General features: G+C 42.3%; 1 protein-coding gene across 2 annotated transcripts in view; it reads left to right on the top strand.

The window, feature by feature from the left end:
- The first annotated feature begins 16507 nt into the window (after positions 1-16507).
- Positions 16508-24897, top strand: part of FGF2 (fibroblast growth factor 2) — a 72933-nt gene continuing 64543 nt past the window's right edge. The window contains exon 1 of one of the 2 annotated variants that reach the window (XM_063637930.1): positions 16508-17186. In XM_063637930.1, coding sequence (XP_063494000.1) covers positions 17009-17186 — 178 coding nt within the window. In that variant the 5' untranslated portion in view covers positions 16508-17008. The remainder of the gene's footprint in view (positions 17187-24897) is intronic. The other variant, XM_055274656.2, reaches the window with a different exon arrangement.

The following is a 24897-nucleotide window of genomic DNA, read 5'->3' as shown; positions in this document are numbered from 1 at the left end:
TGGACACAAGGTGACTAATGTTTGAGAGAGATAATCTAAGGGACATATAATCAACTACTCTTCTACATTACCTATAATCTGTTCTTGTCTTAATTAGATCAACAGAATGCAATGTTCTCGAAATTCATTACTTTAATCCCCTGAAGAAATGCTGTTACAAAGTTATGACTGAATGTTGAGTCTTTGGCTTTTATTAAGATGACGTGAATAATATTTTCTTAATCTTTTGCAAATTTACAGTCCAAGACATATGCCCTTATGTTACTACTTCTTTTGTGAGGAGCCATTCAACAAGTTTATAAGAGAATTGATGCTAGGAAAGAGTTTATTTTCCAGTGAGTTTTTATCAAACAGTACAAATTTTAGAACATGTCTTATTTTCCTTATTTCCTTGTCTGCCAGGAATATTAGAGCTAACTTTAGTGACCAATTAAGGTAAAGATCTGGCTCCTGGTACAATTAATTTTGTCCTATAAGTGCTTTATGCTGCTCATTTTAATTTTAAAACTCTCTTTCTTATGTCTTTTAATAGGCAAGTCATCCCAAATTTTAAAAAAATAGACATGCGAAGTAGAGAGATTTCCATATGTTCTATAATAAATAAATAAAAACTAGAAATTAGAATTCTTTGCTGATCACGTATATGTATAAGAGTTTAAACATAGTTGGTCTGGGCACAGTGGCTCATGCCTGTAATCCCAGCACTTTGGAAGGCGGATCACGAGGTCAGGAATTCAAGACCGACCTGACCAACACGGCAAAATCCCGTTTCTACTAAAAATACAAAAATTAGCCGGGCGTGGTGGCGCATGCCTGTAATTCCAGCTACTCAGGAGGCTGAGGCAGGAGAATTGCTTGAACCCAGGAGGCGGAGGTTGCAGTGAGCCGAGATCATGCCATTGCACTCCAGCCTGGGTGACAGAGCGAGACTCCATCTCAAAAAAAAAAAAAAAGTTGTCTTTGTAGTAACTGAAGTGTTTTTTCTCATTTGTTTTGTTTTTTACATAGATAGTGAAAACATTAACTTTAGCTCAGCCTATTTGAATTCCAACGTGTTCTAAATGTAATCTTTATTGTAACTTCATTACTTTATTAGTAAACTACTGGTCAAAACATTAGCTTTTCAGACAGCTTATTGTTTTAGAGAGTTAATGAAATGTATTTTGTTATCATAGAATGGATATTGTGAAAACGTTTGATATTTTCAAGTCTAGCCAAATCCCATTCCCGCTTTTTAAAAAATCACTACTCATTCCTTCTGTGTTACTTTCATGAGAAGACCTTAACCTTAAGAACACTAAGTTGAGATGAAATTTCATATTCCCCTAATGACTAGGGGCTGAGGTGTTCAAATGACCTTTTCCTTCCTGGGAGTGATTGCTGTAGCTCAGGCTTGAGGTCATTGGCTGGAGAGTCACAAACAAAGTCATAGTTTTGGCTAAGGGTATAGTAAACTTGGACTGCAGACAAAGCTAATGCTTCCTCAGTGATGAAAGAAAAGAAAATTAGTCCTCTCTTTTGAACACAAACCAACATTGACTATAATCAGCTACTTCTGGTGGGTTGAAGTTAATGATATTCTGAATCTGGTACTCAGTGCTGCAGAGATGGAAGAACCCTGTGGTGACCAATTCTCCTGTATCTAGAAAGGCTAATAAAGGAAGGGTCCATAATAAGTAGATTCTGTATCTGGAGCTCTGAAACGTTTCTATGACTTTTTGCTGTAATGCACTTTTTTATTTTTATTTTTATTTTTGAGAGGGAGTCTCGCTCTGTTTCCCAGGCTGGAATGCAGTGGCGCAATCTCGGCTTATTGCAACCGTCGCCTCCTGGGTTCAAGCGATTTTCCTGCCTCAGCCTCCCGTGTAGCTGAGAATACGTGCATCTGCCACCACGCCTGGCAAATTTTTGTATTTTAGTAGAGATGGGGTTTCACCATGTTAGCCAGGCTGGTCTCGAACTCCTAACCTCTAATGATCTGCCCACCTCAGCCTCCCAAAGTGCTGGGATTACAGGCGTGAGCTACTGCACCTGGCTGTGCTGTAATGTACTCTTCTTATTCAGTCTTTGAAAAAAAAGCACTTGATGATACATGGGAATCTGCACAATTATCACAAAACATGAACATGGTAGCCAATGTTGCCCTCTTTTGAAAACCACCTATCTTGTCAGTGTGCCCTTAAGATGTAGATGTTCCAAATTTGATCTGTTTGGAGGAATTACAGCATCATATCATCTGGTCACTAAACGTCTATTAAGGAAACCCAGTTACGTTAGCTTTTTAGGTAGTAGCTTTACCCTTTTGGCCTCTATTAACCATGTGATCACTTTTATATGACTTTTGTTTTTTTTTTTTTTTTTGAGATGGAGTCTCGCTTTGTCGCCCAGGCTGGAGTGCAGTGGCGTGATCTCGGCTCACTGCAAGCTCCGCCTCCCAGGTTCACGCCATTCTCCTGCCTCAGCCTCCCGAGTAGCTGGGACTACACGCGCCCTCTACCGCGCCCGGCTAATTTTTTGTATTTTTTAGTAGAGACGGGGTTTCACCGTGTTAGCCGGGATGGTCTCGCTCGATCTCCTGACCTCTTGATCCGCCCGCCTCGGACTCCCAAAGTGCTGGGATTACAGGCGTGAGCCACCGCGCCCGGCCATATATGACTTTTTACCAAGCCAGTTTCTGCCATGCCATACTTGCCAAAGTGATTTTTTTTTTGTTTTTGAGACGGAGTCTTGCTCTGTCGCCCAGGCTGGAGTGCAGTGGCGCAATCTCGGCTCACTGCAAGCTCCGCCTCCCAGGTTCACGCCATTCTCCTGCCTCAGCTTCTCCGCGTAGCTGGGACTACAGGCGCCCGCCACTACGCCCGGCTAATTTTTTTGTATTTTTAGTAGAGACGGGGTTTCACCGTGGTCTTGATCTCCTGACCTCGTGATCCGCCCGCCTCGGCCTCCCAAAGTGCTGGGATTACACAAACTGATTTTTTTTAACTTAGATGTAGAACTTTATTTATATCTACATCACAAATTTTATCTTAACCTTTTAACTTGTAGAAAAGCTCTTACATTTTAATTTTGTCTTCTATTCTACTAATTAGCATTCTCAGATTTATGACATTAAGATTTTGGCAAGAATGACACCTCTACAAAGATGTGAGCACTGTTGGTGGAACTGTAACTCAGTACAGCTATTTTGGAGGTGAATTTGACAGTGTCTCTTAAAATGGAACATGCAAGGACCCAGTGAATTCATTAGTGAGTAGTGCCTCTGGAGAATAACTCAAATATATGCACACAGGGGCAAGTGCAAAGATAGCCACTGCATCACTGCTTATAATAGCAATGACTTGTATGCAACCTGCATGTACATCCATGCTGCATTATGCAGCACAGATATACAATACTCTGGAATACTCTGCTGCAGTTAAAATGAGCAAGGTAGATCCAGACTTAACTAACACGGAAAAACTTACATATATTGAGCGAAAATGCAAGCTGCTGAAAGATAAGAACGCTATTATACCATTTATATATACAAGCATGGACACCCACACAAAACAATAGTTTCTTCTCTGTGGGTGCATATATGTATGTAAATGCAGAAAGAAAGTCTGAAATGATACACACCAAACTGAGAAAAGTGGTTTCATCTGAGGAGAAGTGACAGTGGTTGGGGGTGGAGTCTAAAGGATACTCTCACTATTATCTGTAATACTTTTTTTTTTTACAAAGATATTGAATTCATATATTTCTTAACTAATTAAAAGCTAATAACAAAAAAGAATAAAAACGGATCTAATTCAAGTTGTCAACAAAAGTGTTCAAAAGAAAAATAGCCTTAAGCTCATATTAAAAACTATTTCTATATCTTAAAAAAAATACAGCCAGCATGGTGGCTCACACCTGTAACCCCAGCAAGTTTGAGAGGCCCAGATGGGCTGATGGCTTGAGCCAAGGAGTTTGAGATCAACTTGGGCAACATGGTGAAAACCATCTCTACAAAAAAATTTTAAAAATTTGCTGGGCATGGTGGCCCACACCTGCAGTCCTAGCTACTCAGAAGGCTGAGGTGGGAGGATCACCTAAGCCCTGAGGTGAGTAGTAGAGGTTGCAGTGAGCCAAGATGGTGTCACTACACTCCAGTTTGGGCGACGTGAGTGAGACACTGTCTCAAAAAAAAAAAAAAAAAAAAAGAAGAAGAAAAAAAGAAAAGAAATAATCAATTTAAAAGAAGAAACCAGCCGGGCGCGGTGGCTCCGCTTGTAATCCCAGCACTTTGGGAGGCCGAGGCGGGCAGATCACGAGGTCAGGAGCTCGAGACCACAGTGAAACCCCGTCTCTACTAAAAATACAAAAAAAAATTAGCCGGGCGTAGTGGCGGGCGCCTGTAGTCCCAGCTACTCGGAGAGGCTGAGGCAGGAGAATGGCGTGAACCTGGGAGGCGGAGCTTGCTGTGAGCCGAGATTGCGCCACTGCACTCCAGCCTGGGCGACAGAGGGAGACTCCGTCTCAAAAAAAAAAAAAAAAAAAAGAAGAAGAAGAAACCAATTTTAGGACTAACTGCATAAGAAAGTCCAGGGACATCTTCTCACTGGAGAGTTCTCAATGTGCACTTGTGAATATTTGGGGAATTGCATTAAATCAACCTATGCTATCTCCTATATACCATGATGAGGCCAACTTCTAGGCCCTCAGGTTTTCATGTTCAGTAGGCTCTAGTACCATATGTATTTCGGTTTCACCTCTAATAGTAGAACTGAAATCTAAAATACCTGATAGCCCAACTTGGAGGAGCAAGGCAAAAAGTAGATGACGGGATTCTTCCCAAGGTCTTCTCTTAATATACGAGTGTAGCCATTTTTCCAGTGGGAAGGATAAGATAGGAGTGCAGATGTCACCACAGAGCTGTCCCCTGGACTCCTACAGGACATGGCCAGAGATGATACATGGCATCTTTACTTTCTGGACGTTCTGCATTTACTTATTTTTTTCTTTTCTTTTTAAAAAAATATTATTTAGTACTCAAAAAAGCTTCATTTTTAAATGTAACCCACTGAATCTGTGCTCATGCCTTCAACACTTTCACTCTTCTGCTCCTCGGAGGAAAACAGGCTTGATCCAGTCACAGACACACTTAGCACATGTGCAACAACAGTAGGCCCTGCTGATGTGTTTTCGTTTTAGACAATCTCATAAGAACTTTATGTCTCACAGCACCAACTCAATGAAGTCAGCCTAGGCACACACCACATACAGATTTTTGTGCTTTTTCAACCTTGTTGGTGTAAAAGTAGACAATTATATTACCAGGGTTTTGGGACCGCATAGTTGTGTTAGAGGCTGTATTGTGGGGAAGCCCACAATGTTAGGTCAAAAGCTGGACCATTCTGAGTATCTCTAGACACCATCCCCTGAAGAGAAAAAAAAAGCATTTTCTCTTTTTTCTTGACAAATTTCATATCAAATTATTGTATTTTTCTCACTATGTATATTTTAAAATAACCTATTTAAGTAGAGAAAAAAATGCATGCATATGGTGAAAAAAATCAAGGAGTACAAAACAGTACAATGAGACTGGGCACGGTGGCTCACGCCTATAATCCTAGCAGTTTGGGAAGCTGAGGTGGGCAGATCACTTGAGGTCAGGAGTTCAAGACCAGCCTAGTCAACATGGTGAAACCCATCTCTACTAAAAATACAAAAATTAGCCGGGTGTGGTGGTGTGTGCCTGTAATTCCAGCTGCTCAGGAGGCTGAGGCAGGAGAATCACTTGAACTTGTGGGGCGGAGGTTGCAGTGAGCCGAGATCTTGCCACTGCACTCCAGCCTGGGTGACAGAGCGAGACTCTGTCTCCAAAAAACACACACAAAAAACAAAAAGAAACAAAAAACAGTACAATGAGAAGTCTTCCTTTGACTGTAGACTCCAGTCCCCAGTTCTCCCTAGAGGCAGACATTCCTGAAATACTATGTCTGTGCAAGCATATATACTGTATGTATGTATGTCTTCCTTCAAAAAATAGAAGTATATTATGGACACTGCAGTATATCTTACTTTTTTTGCTTGTTTTCTACTTTTTCAACATATCTTAGAGATCATTTCATAGCCATAACATATAGGTCTACTTTATTTATTAAAAAACAACAAAGTTCATGATAGAGTTATATCTGGCAATGATAGGCTTTCAATAATTTATTAAATGAATGTCTCTACTATCATTTCTTTTTACTAGCCCCTATTGATAACCATTTATATTGCTTATTGTCAGTCTTTTGCAACCACAGCAAAGTTGAAGCACATATGTACATACATCTTTGGGCACATGTATGACTATGTCTGTAGAATAAATTTCCAGAAAGGAAAATCCTGGATCTAAAGGTATACTTATCTCAAATATTGAAAGTTATTGCCGATTAGACCTCCCACCAACAGTGAGAGTAACTGTTACTTTATACTATTGCTATAATTATTAAACTTTTTAACTGGGCCCATCTGAGTAGAAGAAGAATAGATCTCATTCTAGGTTTAATTTGTACTTTTTTAACTCACATTTTAAAAATCCACTCACATTTCTTTTTCTACAAACTACCTGTTTATATACCTTTGACCATGGATCTTTTCTCATTGACAGTTAAGATCTCTTTTTGTATTTAGAAGATTAGCTTTGATGTCAAAGACACTGTGTATTTTCCCAGTTTGTCCTTTGTGTTTTACTTTGTTTAGAGCAGGGCAACACTGATGGTGAGGACTTGCTTTCCACAACCAAGGAGCAGTCTGCCCCAAAGGTAAATTCAAATTCTTGCTTCTTGCAAGGTTGCTTTAAAATGGTAAGTTTTTTCCTCCTAGTATTGGCATATTAAAAAAAAAAAGCCTTGAATTCAGAGTCAGGATGCCCCTTTTAATTAATATCTTTTTTTTTTTTTTTTTTTTGAGACGGAGTCTTGCTCTGTGCCCCAGGCTGGAGTGCAGTGGCGCGATCTCGGCTCACTGCAAGCTCCGCCTCCTGGGTTCACGCCATTCTCCTGCCTCAGCCTCCCGAGTAGCTGGGACTACAGGCGCCCGCCAACACGCCTGGCTAATTTTTTGTATTTTTAGTAGAGACGGGGTTTCACCGTGTTAGCCAGGATGGTCTCGATCTCCTGACCTCGTGATCCGCCCGCCTCGACCTCCCAAAGTGCTGGGATTACAGGCTTGAGCCACCGCGCCCGGCAATTAATATCTAAATAAGAACAAATGAACAATGAGATCAGAATCTCTGTAATCTGAGTACATTACACAGAAGATAAAGAATAACAGGGCCTTCCTGGAAAGGGCCATCTTTGTAACATGTTTATTATAAATAACAATTTATTTGAATGAAATTAATGTAGGAAACACTGAGCTCCTTTGATTCAATAGCTCCTCCAATGCAGCTCTTAGAAAACTGTTGGGCTAATTAAAAAAAAAAAATAGAACATAAGAATAAACATAATTACTTCTAGCATCCTTCTCATTAAAAGGTTAAAAAACCTGGGCCCGGTGCGGTGGCTCACGCCTGTAATCCCAGCACTTTGGGAGGCTGAGGTGGGTGGATCACCTGAGGTCAGGAGTTCAAGACCAGCCTGGCCAACATGGAGAAACCCTGTCTCTACTAAAAATACAAAAATTAGCCAGGCATGGTGGCACACACCTGTAATGCCAGCTACTGGGGGGCTGAGGCAGAAGGATCACTTGAACCTGGGAGGCAGAGGTTGCAGTGAGCCGAGATCATGCCACTGTATTCCAGCCTGGACAACAGAGTGAGACTCCATCTCAAAAAAAAAAAAAAGAAAGTTACAAAACCCAAGTGTTTGTGGTTACCTAATGGCCCTCTAGGAAGCTGCAAAGATGATTTAAGAGTAAAAGACATCATGAAGTTTTCATTTTTCTCACTTTTCTGAACTTAGAGTTTGATCTTGGGAAGGCAAAATCAGTCTATGTGCTGAGACTAGTCACTTGATTATTATAGTCACATAGATCAGCAGTCCCCAACCTTTTTTTTTTTTTTTTAATTTGAGACGGAGTCTTGCTCTGTCACCCAGGCTGGAGTGCAGTGGCGCAATCTCGGCTCACTGCAAGCTCTGCCTCCCGGGTTCACGCCATTCTCCTGCCTCAGCCTCTCCGAGTAGCTGGGACTACAGGCGCCCGCCACCACGCCCGGCTAATTTTTTGTATTTTTTAGTAGAGACGGGGTTTCACCGTGGTCTCGATCTCCTGACCTCGTGATCCGCCCGCCTTGGCCTCCCAAAATGCTGGGATTACAAGCGTGAGCCACCGCGCCCGGCATACCAGTCCCCAACCTTTTTGACACAGGGGACTGGTTTTGTGGAAGACAATTTTTCCATGGATGGCAGGGGGCAGGGGGTGGGGTGGGGGATAGTTTCAGGATGATTCAAGTGCATTACATTTATTGTGCAGTTTATTTCTATTATTATTGCATTGTAATATATAATAAAATAATTATACAACTCACCATAACATAGAACCAGTGGGAACCCTGGTCTTGTTTTCATGCAACTAGATGGTACCATTTAGGGATGATGGGAGAGAGTGACACCTGAAATGTGTTGTTTATGTCCAGTCTACTCTGTAATCTCATTTTGATTGCTGTCACTGCAGAAAACTCTATTTCACATGTTGGAAATGGAAGCAGGCTTTTCGTTGCTTTTGTGACAACCTCAGGATATTTTGCGGTGACTTTAGTACAGAACGTATGGAGATTTGAAGTCAGATCAAACATACTTTTAAGGCCACAGTCATTTGCCATCTCCAGCAGCTGATTCTCTTCCAGCATGGACAAAGTCGATTCCCTTGGCTTATCCACAAATGGGTGGCGGATCCTTTCCTTCCCAGTCCGGGGGTCTTTTGTGATTGGGAAGTAATGCTCAAAGTCTTTTGAAATCTGAGATAGGTATCATGCACCAGATGGGAGAAAGAAGGCCCTGGCTCAGTCTCTTTCCAAATCTCTGCTAATGTCTGAAACATGTCAGAAATCCCGATGTTCACTCGTTGCCCACATAATTCCAGTTTGGCTTTTTTTTTTTTTTTTTTTTTTTGAGACGTAGTTTCACTCTGTCACCCAGGCTGGAGTGCAGTGGCTTAATCTCAGCTCACTGCAATCTCACCCTCCTGAGTTCAGGCAATTCTCTTGCCTCAGCCTCCTGAATAGATGGGACTACAGGTGCATAACACCATGCCCGGCTAATTTTTTATTTTTAGTATAGATGGGTTTTCACCATGTTGCTCAGGCTGGTCTCGAACTCCCGACCTCAAGACATCTTCCAGCCTCGGCCTCCCAAAGTGCTGGGATCACAGGCGTGAGCCACTGTGCCCAGCCCTAGTTTGGCTTTGAATGCAGCCACTTTATCTTACAACTTGAACAGTTGTTGTTCTTCCTTGGAGTGACAGATTGATTAAGCAGGCTGAATATGTCACAAAAGTAATCAAGTTTCGTGACCCATTCTGTGTCACTAAAATGTGCTGCCAGTGGTGACTTTTTTCTAAATGCCTGGAGTGGCTCTTGTAACTCAAAAACTCTGGCCAGTGATCTACTTTTAGAAAGCCATCTCACTTCTGTGTATAAGAGAAGACTTGTGTGCTCTGTGCCCATCTCCTCACAGAGCTGTGTGAACAGATGTGAGTTAAGGGTATGTACTTTAATGTGGTTGATAATTTTAATCACATCCTGCAAAATGTTAAGTTCAGGTGACAGTTTTTGACTAGCCAGCATTTCTGTATGGATGACACAGTGTCTTCTGAATGTGACACACTCACATTCAGAGTGACATCTTTGACCCAAGTAGTGAAATCGGAAAGCTGTTCAGTCATGGCAGCCACTCCGTCCATACATATGCTGGCACAAAATGACCAATGCAGTTTTCCCGATATGTAATCATTCAAAGACTTGAATAGTTCTGCAGCCATGGCGTTGGTTGGCAACAAAAGTGCATACAACATATCTTCGTGCACATCCTCCTGAGAAACATGGCATTGTCGCCTGTTGTCAACATCTCTGGATTCATCAACCTGGATTGTGTACCACAGTGACTCATTAATCCTCTCTAAAATTGTGACGCAATATTGTCTGCTATTTTATCATTTTGTCTAGTTATGGTGCAGCCAAAAGGAGAACATGTGCCGCCTTTTGAACTGCATCCTCTCCTAAAAGTTCGCAGCAAATGTCCTTAGAGCAGGTAGGGTCAACTCTTCACCAATAGGAAAGGTCTTCTTAGCTTTAGCAATGCAGTTAGCCACTAATGATGCTCTCAGTGGAGACACATTTGATGAAGTGGTGGCCTTCGAAAATTGCTTCTGTTCATGTTCATATTGTTTTCTTGTTTTTTCTTTTTTTTTTTTTTAGATGGAGTCTTGCTCTGTTGCCCAGGCTGGAGTGCAGTGGCGTCATCGGAGCTCACTGGAAACTCTGCCTCCTGGGTTCAAGAAATTCTCCTGCCTCAGCCTCCTAAGTAGCTGAGATTACAGGTGCCTGTCACCATGCCCAACTAATTTTTGTATTTTTAGTAGAGACGGGGTTTCTCCATGTTGGCCAGGCTGGTCTTGAACGCCTGACCTCAGGTGATCCACCCGCCTCAGCCTTCACATTGTTTTCTTTTTTAAAAAAAACTCCAAAGACTTGCCTTTTAGTGCTTGGTCTCCTTGTCACGAAGCAGTTTTCAAGGTTACGTGGCTTCGTTGGATAGCCAGTCACCACATATTATACAAAGTGGGCTCAGAGAATGTGAATACTCTGTTGCAATGAGCTTGCAATTTAAGTAAGACTCGCTATTTTCTTTTAAATGCAGCTTTCTTTCTGTTGGCAGTCTTAGAGCCTTCTGCTGTCACATCACTCGGTCTTTCCCTCTTTTCAAAGAAGCTTTCCAGTGACGTTTGTTTTTTACTCATTTTGGCTAGGATTAGCCTGTGGGTTTACCAAAACTGTGCCTGAGACAAGTATGCAGTGCAGGAAAGAGGTGAGGACGAAAGTGGTAAATAAAATAATGGGAAGGCCATGCGTGGACTAAAATAAGTTTCAGAGTCTGACTTAAAGCCTGCCACCAGATGCAGCTTGTCCCTTGCCACTCACTGATAGGGTTTTGGTATGAGTCTGCATGCAATTGATTTATTATGATCTCTGTGCAGCCAAATCTCTCTGCCAATGTTAATCTGTATTTGCAGCCACTCCCCAGCACCAGTATCTCTGCCTCAGCTCCACGTCAGATAATCAGGCATTAGATTCCCATAGGGAGTGCGTAAGCTATATCCCTCACATGTGCAGTTGACAATAGGGTTAATGCTCCTAATGAGTATTTTTTTTTTTTTGAGATGGAGTCTTACTCTGTTGCCCAGGCTAGAATGCAGTGGCACGGTCTCGGGCCATTCTACCTCCCGAGTTCAAGAGATTCTCCTGTCTTAACTTCCAGAGTAGCTGGGATTACAGGAGTGTGCCACCATGCCTGGCTAATTTTTGTATTTTTAGTAGAGACAGGGTTTCACCATGTTGGCCAGGCTGGTCTCGAACTCCTGACCTCAAGTGATTCGCCCCCCCTTGGCCTTCCAAAGTGCTGGGATTACAAGTGTGAGCCACTGTGCCCAGCCTCCTGTGAGTATTTAATACCACTGCTGATCTGACAGGAGATGGAGCTCCAGTGGTAATACACAGAGCAGGAGGCCACTCACCTTCTGAGAACAATGAATAATTGAAGCTTGGTGATCTATTAGAGTGACAATACAATATTTAAAAATAAAATAGCCAAATGCAACAAAAGCCATTGGATATTTCTGGAAGTTTTGTATGTTTGTTATTGTTTATTTGTTTTTAAAAGTCAAGGACACAAGTCACCTAAGTAATTTTCTGTGCTAAAGCACAGACAATTAGGTGACATTAGAATCTGTCATCTGGGCACAAAAGGTAGACAGTAATCTTTACTACCTCTTGTGAAGATAAAATACAGTGGTTTACTCTATTATTTCATACCTGATAGTATGATGATGATCTGGAGAACTAATAAGATTATTTTTGATGTACTAGGTTTTAGAAAACAGTAATTTGTGCATTTTTTTGTGAGATTTTCATAAGGAAATGGGTTTAATGTGATTTTCATTATGAAATGGTTAAAAGAAAGACTTCCACAGACATTGACTACACTGATACCTGCCCCTCCATAATGTAGATGATGAACTTAGCTTTCAAAAACAGCTTTTTGTGATGGAAATAATGCATTCCTTCATTTGTCAAAAAAGAAACAAACAAGCAAACCAACTTATTGAAGCCCCACTTAGTGCCATTAGGTCCTTGGGATACAGCAATGTACAGGTCAGAAAGATCTCTGCTCTAAGTTTTCTTGTATTATATTAGGGGAAGGAAACTGATAATAAATACAAAAACAAATAAACAAGATACAATTTTAGATGATAAGTTTATATGAGAGTAATTAGTTGTTTGCATAAAAAATTCTACCTTCCAAAATATCACTAAAAATACTTTAGTGTTTCTCATTCTATTATGTGTATGAAAGCATATTAAATAAATGAGATACTATTATACAGTTTTGTAACCTACTTCTTTCAATTAACAATACACAATATTGCAAGCACTTTTTTCATGTTATTATACATTCTCCCACAAAACTGTTTATTTGGCTACATGGAACGTACTACTTTGAATGAATATAATATAATTTATTCACGTTAATCACCTAGATTATCCCTTATTTTTCCTCATTATAATCAAGGATATAATGAACATCCAGGTTAATAAATCTTGTGTACATCTATAATCGTTTCTTGAGAATAAATTTCTTGCACCAAAACTGTTGGCTCAAATGGTATTTAAATTTCAAAAATTTGGCTAGTCATGGTGACACATGCCTGTAATCCCAGCACTTTGGCATGCTGAGACTGGCAGATCGCATGACCCCAGGAGTTTGAGACCAACCTGGGCAACATGGTGAAACCTGTCTCTATAAAATATACAAAAGACTAGCCAGGCATGGTGGCATGTGCCTGTAGTCCCAGCAAACCTGGGATACTGAGGTAAGAGGACCACCTGAGCCCAGGAGGTTGAGGTTACAGTGACCCACGATTCTGCCAATGCACTCCAGGCTTGGGTTGACAGAGCGAGATCCCATCTCAAAAAAGAAAAAAAAAAAATCAAAAATTAAAAATGTGATGTACTCTTTTAAACAGTTTTCCCAAAATGCTGTATAATTTAGCCTCCCTCTGACTGTCCATAACGTCTTTGGTTCACCTCATCCTTAATAGCACTGGATAATATCTTTTTCCTCCCGACTTTATGGGAGAAAAAAACTCATTTTCATTTTGACATCTATTATTTTTCTCTTTTTTTGAAGATACAATTCATGTATCATGAAATTCACCATTTTAAAGTGTACAATTCAATGGTTTTCAGTATGTTCCCAAAGTTGTGTAATAACCATCACCACTATCTAATTCCGGAACTCTTTTATAGATCCCAAAGGAAATCCCATACTCATTAGCAGTCACTGCCCATTTCCCTCTCCTTCAGCCCTGGCAACCACTAAGCTGCTTTCTATTTCTATGGATTTGCCTATCCTAGGCATCTCATATAAATGGAATCATATAACATGTGGCCTTTTCTGTCTTTTTCCACTGAGCATAATGTTTTCAAGCTTCATCCATGTTGTAGCACATATTAGTAATCCATTTCTGTTTATTGCCAAATAACATTTCATTTTATGGATATACCACATTTGATTTATCCATTCATCATTTGATGGACATTTGGCTTGTTTCCACATTTTGGTTATTATGAATAAATCTGCTATGAACATTTATGTACATGTTTTCATGTGAATATATGTTTCCAATTCTCCTGGCTACATACCTAGGAGTAGAATTGCTGGGTTGCCTGGTGACTCTGTTTAATTTTAGAGTTAACTGTCAGACTGCTTTTATATTGACTACATCATTTTACCTTTCCACCAGCAATGTTTGAGGGTTCCACTTTTACCATATCTTCAACGCTTGTTATTTTTTGTTGTTATTTCTTAATTATAGCTATCCTAGTGGGTGTAAAGTAGTATCTCATTGTTGTTTTGATTTGTATTTCTCTAATGTCTAATGATGTTGAGCCCCTTGTCATGTGCTTATTGGCTATTTGTATATTTTCTTTGGAGAAGTGTCTGTTCAAATCTTTTCCTATTTGAAAATTAGATTATTTGTTTGAATTGTAGGGAATGCAAATTATTTTACTGCGTGTAGCTGCTCCCCAAGTTTCTGGATGCCATTGTTAAAAAATATCATGACTTAGATTTTATCCCCTTGCTCCTGGAATCCTCAGGTTTCTGTGACACAGAGTTCAAGTGAGAGTTCAATCATTCTAGGGACTACTCGGCAACCACGGTAGCACCTACAGAGATCATCTGGAGGTAGCGATTTTGTCTCAACAGATGGATTTTCAATGAAGATGAAACGAATCCATTTTGGAGAGAGATGTTAGAGAACTGATGGGGTTCAGGACATGCTACCCAAAAATAATGGTACCTTGGCACTTGAGAAAAGAGCAGAAGCAAGAGGGTTACTTTCACTTTCCCCAGATCTTCTCTTCTGAGGCAGGCCATGAGACCTTCATTCCAGAGGTGCCTTCCCTGTACCTGGAGGAAACGGACATCCTTATCTCTGAAGACACAGGGACAGGGAGAATAATCTGAGCAAACAGGCCTTGCTAAGTAAGTCCCCTCAGTTTATTACCATTAGATCACAGATTTGTCCAATCATACTTCTCCATGACTTCCACTTCTTTATCAATCCTAGCCTTAAAAATACACAGGTTTCCCTGTTAACTTTGGGTCTTAACTTCTGAAGGCTCCTGTTTTGTGTAAAACTTACATAAATAAGTTAGTATGTTTTCCTTTTGTTAATGTGTCTTTTGTTACATGGGCTTCAGCCATAAATCTAGTAATGAATGGGGAAAATATTTTTTTGCTCCTCTATAGAACGTATACCAACTGCAAGAAGAAAGAAGAATATGCCTGGTTTTGGGCCCGGCGCGGTGGCTCATGCGTGTAATCCCAGCACTTTGGGAGGCTGAGGCGGGGCAGATCACCTGAGGTTGTGAGTTCGAGACCAGCCCGACCAACATGCAGAAACCCCGTCTCTACTAAAAATACAAAAAATTAGCCCTGCATGGTGTTGGCGCATGCCTGTAATCCCAGCTATTCGGGAGGCTGAAGTAGAAGACTCGCTTGAACGCGGGAGGTGGAGGTTGCAGTGAGCCGAGATTGCGCCATTGATCTCCAATCTGGGCAACACGAGCAAAACTCTGTCTAAAAATAAAAATAAAAAATAAAAATAAAAATAAAAAACAGTATGCCTGGTTTTAAAGCTTCAAAGAATTTACTCACTCTCCTGTATGTAACATTCTAGAAATGCATCTGGAGTTAAAGCCCTCATGGAGACTTAAGAACAAATGCACTTATGCATGGCCTTTTGAAACCTAGTGTTTCTACAAGGAGGCACGTCCATACTTGCAACTCCTTCTAGAAGCTTCCCCAAATCTCCTGCCTCCTCACGCTGAGTTACCCCATGTCTGAAATGTCACAGCACTTAGTCTTACTCTTCTATGGCCTACTTTCTACTGGTATTTGTGTTACTCATGCTACCCATCTTATCTCCCTCAGTGTGTGAGACCCTTCCGTCAGATTTGGCATCTCCCACACACTCAGCATTATGTGTTGCTCACAGTAGGTACTCAATACATGCAAGTTTTCTGAATAGATATTTTGCTAATCATCTGTGACACCTGCTATATCCTACTGAAAATTACCAAAATGCAATTAACTTCAATTTTACATTTGGGATTTACAGAAAATAACTCTCTCTCCAAGAAATGCATAACAATTTAGCTAGGGCAAATGCCAGCTCCGAGTGCAGACATTAATGCGCTTCAATCGCGATAAGCATTTATCCTTATCCCCATCCTCATCTTTCTGTGTCGTCTAATTCAAGTTAGGTCAGTAAAGGAAACCTTTTCCTTTTAGCAACCCAATCTGCTCCCCTTCTCTGGCCTCCTTCACTTGTTTTCTTGGTCAGCCTCTGTCCTTTAATTTTAAAGTTTATGCCCCATGTGTACCCCTCGTCTTTTGGTGATTTCGAGATTTTCAAAGCCTGCTCTTGACACAGACTCTTCCTTGGATTCCAACTTCTCTACTTTGGGGTGGAAACGGCTTCTGCGTTTTGAAACGCTAGCGGGGAAAAAAATGGGGGAGAAAGTTGAGTTTAAACTTTTAAAAGTTGAGTCATGGCTGGTTGCGCAGCAAAAGCCCCGCAGTGTGGAGAAAGCCTAAACATGGTTTGGGTGGTGTGGGGGTTGGGCGGGGGTGACTTCTGGGGGATAAGGGGCGGTGGAGTCCCGGGACTGCCAAAGCCCTGCCGCGGCCTCCGACGCGCGCCCCCCGCCACTCGCCTCTCCCCCGCCCCCGACTGAGGCCGGGCTCCCCCCGGACTGATGTCGCGCGCTTGCGTGTTGTGGCCGAACTGCCGGACTCAGAGGCCGGCCCCAGAAAACCCGAGCGAGTAGGGGGCGGCGCGCAGGAGGGAGGAGAGCTGGGGGCGCGGGAGGCTGGTGGGTGTCGGGGGTGGAGATGTAGAAGATGTGACGCCGCGGCCCGGCGGGTGCCAGATTAGCGGACGCGGTGCCCGCGGTTGCAACGGGATCCCGGGCGCTGCAGCTTGGGAGGCGGCTCTCCCCAGGCGGCGTCCGCGGAGACAACCATCCCTGAACCCCAGCTCCCGAGCCGCCGGCTAGCCGCGCACCAGGGGCCGGCGGACAGAAGAGCTGCCGAGCGGCTCGAGGCTGGGGGACCGCGAGCGCGGCCGCGCGCTGCCGGGCGGGAGGCTGGGGGGCCGGGGCCGGGGCCGTGCCCCGGAGCGGGTCGCAGGCCGGGGCCGGGGCCGGGGGACGGCGGCTCCCCGCGCGGCTCCAGCTGCTCGGGGTCCCCGGCCGGGCCCCGCAGGGACCATGGCAGCCGGGAGCATCACCACGCTGCCCGCCTTGCCGGAGGATGGCGGCAGCGGCGCCTTCCCGCCCGGCCACTTCAAGGACCCCAAGCGGCTGTACTGCAAAAACGGGGGTTTCTTCCTGCGCATCCACCCCGACGGCCGAGTTGACGGGGTCCGGGAGAAGAGCGACCCTCACAGTGAGTGCCGGCCCGCTGTCCCCGCCCCATTTCCATTTCCTGGGTTCTCGCCCGCTCTCTCCCCTCCAGCCTGCACCCTCCTCCCGGATCTTCACTGCGACCCTAGCGGTCCGTGTGGTTTCTGGCCGCGCGGCCCTAGGCGGTTTCGGGTTCACCACTCACCACCTCCTTCCCGGGCTGCGGCGTAGGCCCGGGCGTCCCCCGGGCTTTGGGGTGTGCCAATTTGCCCTGTAAACCAGTACCCCCGGCCCGGAGCCGCGGCGCGCCGGGGCCTCGCGAACGGTCTCTCTTCCCGCAGACAACCTGTCGCGTTGGAGATGCCCGCGGCCCCATCATGCAGCTCTGGCCGCTTCTGTCTGCTACGTGCTGTCCCGGGGACAAAGACAGGACGGACCGCAGCAGAACGAAACGGTCTTTACTGGAAAAACACCTTTCCAGAGTCCTGCCCTTAAATTCCGACTCGGGACGACCCGAGGCATATGGCACACTACTCTCACCCACTCTGTTTTATATTTTTCCGAATTGACGAAAGCTGAAAGAGCAAAAACAAAAACCAACCAGCCAACCAGCAAAAAATCCAGATGTTGTTAATAAAGTGCCATAGCTTTGTTTCACTAGTGAAAAGAAGTGCAAACACTTTAATCTTCCACCTGCAGTGACTAGCTTTGAGACCTTGAGCCGACGCTTAACCCCAGAGCCGGTTTCCTCATCCCTCACGTGGGGCTAATTAACATTACTACCTTGCAACAGGTTTGAGGATGAAATGAGAATTGCAGTTTTGCTTTCTGTAAGAAACAATGTTTGTGGTTCTAGAAAGAACACTGGCCTAAATAAGGAGTGCTTGGACTTTAGGAGATTCCCTAAGTCTGGAGTGGGGGCTGAAGATTTGCATTTCTAACATGTTCCCCGGGGATGCTGATCACATCATACTTTGAGAGCCACTGGTCTAGAGGAAAGAGAAAGAAAGGGGCATAAGATGAGCCCATTTACAACACTGATGGAATTTGAAGTGAAAGAGGACTAGAATATATTGTAACCTGTCCTCCTGTGAGTGTATGTAAACATGCGTTTTAAAACCTGTGTGTTATGGCGTTCCTTCCTTTATGGATTCCAGGTGGAGAATCTGATTCTGTCATTGCCTGAGAAAAGACCCACAGGGGTCCCAGCGCCACTCCCCTGTAGTTCTGCCTTTGTCTTGGGATGCTAATGGGATGTCATGAGGGGAGGTGGAGGGGGGGGGGGTGGAAAAGGAGAAAATTCTACAACCAAACATGAATTGTCAGAAGAATGGGAAATGCACTTTTATATGAACTGAGTCTTTATTGCTTCCAAAATAGCAACCTGCAAGAGAGGCAAGTCTTTAATTTTTTTCAGGCTTGCCGTAATTTAAAAATTTTATCAATCACTTAATCCCGTAAAACTGAAAAGATGCTTGTAACCTATTACATGGGTTAGTACTATTTCTCTATTCTGGTAACTTGAGTATCTATTTCAAAAAATTATCTTTGTGATTGACATTTGTTCTGCGGTTGTCTGCTACGCCATCTCAGCTGACAAGGGCAAAGTGCTGTGTGTCCCAATTGGTTTTGTTCTTTTCTAGTATCACAAACTGTTTATTAAAAAGCATGTATTATGACCAGAAGACAGAAAAATTTCCCTTTAAATTAAGTTAATATTTGGGATTTATCCTAATACTCTTTTTTTTCAGACTCTATTAGTTGCTGAATCATTTTTTCTTTGAAGATTTTGATACCCGATTCGCCTTAGAATCAAACTATGTAGAGGTTAGTGGGTGGACATAATTTTGAATTGCATACCACATTACCACCGTTGTAAAAACAACTGTTAACTTTTTCTTCCTAACTGCGAGTTGGGTTTTCATTTTTGTAATCTTACTTTAACTCTGTGGTTCTCAAATGGGAATGATTTTGCCTCCCAGGGGACATTTGACAATGCCTGGAGACATTTTTGGTTGCCGTAACCTGGAAGGGTGCTACTGGCATCTGGCAGGTAGAGGCCAGGGATGCTGCTAAACATCCTGCAATGCACATTATAATACCCTCAACAAAAACATTTTTGACCCCAAATGTCACTAGTGCTCAGGTTGAGAACTCTGCTAACTTTATAACTAGCTAAGGACAAGATATTAAAAGGGAAATATAGAATAACTCATCCAGACTTGTGGAGACTACTAATTTTTGTTAAATTTTTTATTTCTATAGGGTTTTAGGGACGAGGTGGTAGTTGGTTACATGAGTAAGTTCTTTAGTGGTGATTTGTGAAATTTTGGTGCACCCATCACCCAAGCAGTATACACTGAATCCAATTTGTAGTCCTGTCCCTCCCCAACTTCCCACTCTTTGTTCCCAAGTCCCCAAAAAGACTACTCTTTTTTTTTTTTTTAAGGATACCTGTACCAGGCAATAGACTGACAAGAATACAAATCTAAAAATCACAAATTTCATCTATTTCTATGTAGCCCAACCTGGACATAAAGTTAAGTACAGTATATTATTTTCTCACATGTTGAATGTTTACTGATAGTTGAGCAAACCACGAGGAGACCCCCCAAAACAAATAAAACTGACCAGGAAACATGGAGAATAGTTAATAGTAGCCACAGTTTCCTACTACATTATGGCTCAGATTTCTAGACCTGTTTGAAAAGTTGAAAAATCCATGGTCTCATTCCTCAGACTGTTTTGTCCAAAACAGTCTGAACATCTTTCACTGGAATTTTTTTTCCTTTGGCATGACACTTTGTGCTTACATGTTTTCTAAACTGCAGGTAACTTTTGAAAGGCCAAGTTCAACCATTATCAGATTTTAACATTTAGTATGGATTAAATTGTGAGTGCAATTTCTTCCCCAAAAGCTGGCCAGAAGGACTGGAGTTTGGGGAGGGATGCTTTGAAGACTGTGATATAAATGATGGGGTCCTGGAGAGGTGCAGGGGAAGAGGAGACAGAGTGGGGAGCTGTGAGGTAGGAAAGAGAGGAAAATTTTCTGAAAGAAGAGGTAAGGAGAAGATGACACAACACAAATGCTTCCAATTTTTCAGTGTTGCTGAAGGTCAGCTGTGCTTCACACCTGGGCATTCTCCTGAATTTGCACTCAAAAGGGCCCATTTTCTGGAGTTTTTCTCATAGTCCTGGAATAATCTTCATTTGACATGAGACTCTTGATAAACACAAGATGTTAAAAGTGATTGGAGAGTGTCTCCTTCTCCAGCATGTGCGCTGCACTCCTGCCTTCCTTTTGGCATCCTTTAACTTTTGGCAGGCCTCTTTCAATGCGGTGGGAATGGATAATATTAAGTATATACTCTAAAGTAGCAAGCTGTGTAAAAACATTCAGAAGAGAGAACACTTTATCCCAAGCAGCGCGTACAACATGTGGTAGAATATAGTAAGTGAAATGTATGCTGCTTATGTACACTTAGTATTCAATTTATTCCAGGTGCTCTTATTTAGAAAAAAAAAAAAAAAAAAAATGAGGGTAGTTAGAAGTACTGGATCTACTCTTGGGTTTCTCCCAGGAGGTGACTGCCTGTCTGCCACACTTCTTTGCTTCCAGGCTCCAGAGGACGCTGAGACTTGGGAAGGCAGAGGGACCTGCCCACTCCAGTGTGGAGCAGGGTGGCTTGTAGGTGGGCCTGACCCCTGGGCTCTTTGCTACTGCATGTGTTCCATGGAACCCCAAGCATAAAAACATGGACTTGTGAAATCAAAGGGAGGCTTCAGACCTTCTGGTTTACCCATCTCTTTTCATAGAAGAGGATACTGAAGCTCAGAAAAGTCACCAATTACTCAAGTTCACTTGTGGGTTTCCTCTTTTGTTATCCTGAATGAGCTTCTTACCACCTGGCCCCTTGCCTTCTCTTCCTGCCATCCCTCAGCCTCAGTGCGCTCTTCCATTCCACCATAGAGTGTGCCCTGCTGGACCCCACTTTGGTTAGGTTTCCTCCATTTCAGGGTAGTGAGCTGCTAGCCCCTTTGAGGAGTTCTTACTAGTTTACAGGTGCCTCAGGTTGATTTCCTGGGGTTTTGGATAAAACCACCTTTCCATCTCTTCACTACTGCCTTTCGGGTAAATGGAACCATTTTTTTTTTTTTTTTTTTTTTTGAGACGGAGTCTCGCTCTGTCGCCCAGGCTGGAGTGCAGTGGCGCCCTCTCGGCTCACTGCAAGCTCCGCCTCCCGGGTTCACGCCATTCTCCTGCCTCAGCCTCTCCGAGTAGCTGGGACTACAGGCGCCCGCCACTACGCCCGGCTAATTTTTTTGTATTTTTAGTAGAGACGGGGTTTCACCGTGGTCTCGATCTCCTGACCTCGTGATCCGCCCGCCTCGGCCTCCCAAAGTGCTGGGATTACAAGCGTGAGCCACCGCGCCCGGCCTAGGAACCATTGATTTAATAATACATGTACTAGATTCTCTCCCCCCACCTCTCTTTGGTAATATCTGGCAAGTGGATAGCAATAATTTTACTTAATGAACTTGATATTTACTCTAATAAATATTGGGTGCAGTAAACAAATGAAGTCAGAATCTAATAGCTCATTTAATCTTGGAAATCATGTAATCAGTACAGCAATGAAAGGACAATTCATGAGTCATAGATATTACCACACCTTAGGAGCCTTTTAAGATGAGTTTGATGCCAAGTGACTTCAGCCTAGAAAAGGCAATATCCCCTCATGACATGCCCTGAGGGGTTTCATTTGTTTATAAAATGACCGTTATGTAATTAGACTTTGACAATGGTGTAACAATTGGGTTCTAAGTATTCTCATTTTGATTTATGATGCCATTTTATGTGGAAGGACATGATTTTAAAGTTTAATTAGAAAATAAAATGTTACAGATGTAATGAACAAAACAAGAACCCTTCTTTAAATATCATAAGCATAAAATTGACTTTCTTCATCTACACACTGATTCTGAGAACTCATCATCAGTGATGTTGAAAAGACATTATAAGGTCTCACATTATTGGTACTACTATTTTAAAACCACGAGATGCCTGTACAAGCTGGTAATTACACATGTGCTGTAGTCTTTGCTTGTTTTTCCAATTCTAGTGTTTGTTGATTTTCCAAATACCCTGCTTGGGCCCCTTTGTCCCGTAGGACACGTCTGTAAGAAGGCTGGCATGGGATAAAAGTCTATGAAATGGAGGAAGGCAAATCTGTATCTTTGGGGCACAAATGTTTTTCTTTTTCTTTTTTTCTTTTTGAGACAGAGTCTTACTCTGTCACCTAGGCTGGAGAACAGTGGCACGATCTCAGCTCACTGCAGCCTCTGCTTCCTGGGTTCAAGCAATTCTTCTGCTTCAGCTAGGATTACAGGCACCTGCCACCGCACCCAGCTAATTTTTGCATTTTTAGTAGAGACGGGCTTTCACCATGTTTTCCAGGCTGGTCTCGAACTCCTGACCTCAGGTGATCTGCCTGCCTCGGCCTCCCAAAGTGCTGTGATTACAGGCGTGAGCTACCGGGCCCAGCCTGGGGCACAAATCTTAACCTCATCAGGATATTCTGTCCAAACAAATGTATTTTGTTCTGTTTCATTTTTGAGTTTGTCCTTTTCTGTGCTCTGAAATTAGGATCTGGTCTAGTACTTAATTTGTATATTGTCAGTGCTCAATAAATAGTTAATGCTTGATTGTTTGCATAATAATTTGGAATAATGATTATCAGTGTAGAGTTTTAGCTGGATCATTAGAAAATGCACTTGTGGCACTGTGATTTTAAGTGTTTGCTTGTTGTATCCACTGTTCGGTTAGCTCTTGCTTTCTCTTTTCTCCCTTATTATTATAATGACAGCCAACGAGGCCTTTTAAGCCAAGTTATGTATAGCCACAGGAATTTAGGAGAGGAGGAAAAGAAAAGTGGTAACTTCCAGGGGAACTCGCCCTTTGAGCCATAGACTGTGGTTCTTAGAAGCCAGACCAGTCTCATTCTAAACCCCTTCAGAATATTTTTAGTTTGAAGAAATTGGAAAGGCCTGGAGGCAACAGACAGCCAATATTCAGTGTTTAATTTATGTCTCATCCAGCTGTCTTCTGTCACTCTTCCTGAACAAGGTGACTTTTGACTTGACCAGTGTATCTTTAATACTTATTCATTTAAAGAAATCTGTAATGGATGTGTGTGTGTGTGTGTGTATTTGTATTTTTAAAGAGCTATTGACTTCCGCACTTTAACCTCTAAGATCAATTATCCAATAAAATTCTGAAATGAAAAGTTCACAGATTTTCAAGGTATTTTGGAGATTTAAAAATTGAAGAGAAGCTATGTGAATATTAAGTATATGTTCCAGATATAATTGAACAATTGAAAGGAATGATCCTGGTTTAATTTATAATTAAGTTATACATTAATTTATAATGAAAACTTGTAATTAAATGATAACTCAAATTAGCCAAGAAAAAAGTATTTTTTTAAAAGAAATTTGTACACAGTAGTAATGATCTGGCTGCATTCTGGGAACAGATTATTCTCTGTTCATAATTTAGGCACCTTAAGATGCTGGCACCTTAAGGTAGGAACCATGACTTCTTTATATAAATAAACATCATAAAAAACTCAGTACCTTTTACTCAGAGAGTGCTCACTAAATGTCAGCTGATGAGGAAAACATTCTCTGTGGAACTTGCTGTGAAATAACTACTCATGAGCCATATGCTGTATAAAGCTTGGTCAAAGTTTACAGTTTTCTTGGTCTCTTGACATGTATGTTTAGATACTTGGTCAATCTTTAAATGAAGATAATTATATATAGCAAAGTTATATTTGGGAAACATTTGGGAATTTTGGAGACTGGCTATTAGTTTTTCTTAGAATAATCTAGAGAAAGATGAATCATTTTTCAGGAAAAATTGTTTAGAACTTTTATTGGGAATTCTGATTTCCTTAAAAGTATTTAAGATTTTTATCATGTACTATTGTTGTAGGATAATCCTGGTTCTTGTCACACGCCCAGGAAAGATTAGGCTCGCAGACACTTTGGAGGGTAAGGGGTTATGGAATTTATTGGTCAGAAAGGAAAAAGAAAAAACAACACAGCAAAGCAATAGGGATTCGTATTAACAGGCCCCCATCTCACAGATTGATTCCCAGGTTACCACCCCAACAGGAGAGGCCAGTCTCCTCCCTGCAAAGGGCATGAACTTCCGTGGCTCCACCCCATTCTCCCAGTGTGCAGGCCAGTTGGAGGTTCTCCAGGGACCCCTTTATACTTGGCTGTCCTGTCTCACTATGCGATATAAAACTTTGTCAGGTATGCTGTGCATTGTTTTTCATTCTTATTTTCTTTTGTGAATAATATCTTGGAATCAGTACTTTCTTCTACATCATCTCCTTTTCTTTTTTTGAACTCTTTTAAATTCTAGATTCTGCCCTCAGTATTCCACTTAAATCATTCTTATGAGAGCACCAGTAGTTTTCCAGTTTAATCATGTGGCCTTTTCCAGTTTTTCATGCCACTCTGACATGTGGCAGTATTGTCTGCCTGTGACCTCTTGATAATTCCTTGGCTTCTATTACATCACGTCAACATGGTTCTCCTTTTGAAACTGCCTTTGCAAAAGTTATATCTGAGAAAATTATGACACTGCCAGAGATATGATCTAGCCCACTCCCCTCCTCTTGCCTTTAGCTTTCAAGCTGCCTTAATCATTTCTGGGCTTAGGCCCAGATAACTTTGGGAGA

Source organism: Symphalangus syndactylus, chromosome 4 (genome assembly GCF_028878055.3).
Source record: "Symphalangus syndactylus isolate Jambi chromosome 4, NHGRI_mSymSyn1-v2.1_pri, whole genome shotgun sequence".
Classification (NCBI taxonomy): domain Eukaryota; kingdom Metazoa; phylum Chordata; class Mammalia; order Primates; family Hylobatidae; genus Symphalangus; species Symphalangus syndactylus.
The sequence above is the reverse complement of the archived record's forward strand: the minus strand, read 5'-3'. Positions and strand labels throughout refer to the sequence as shown.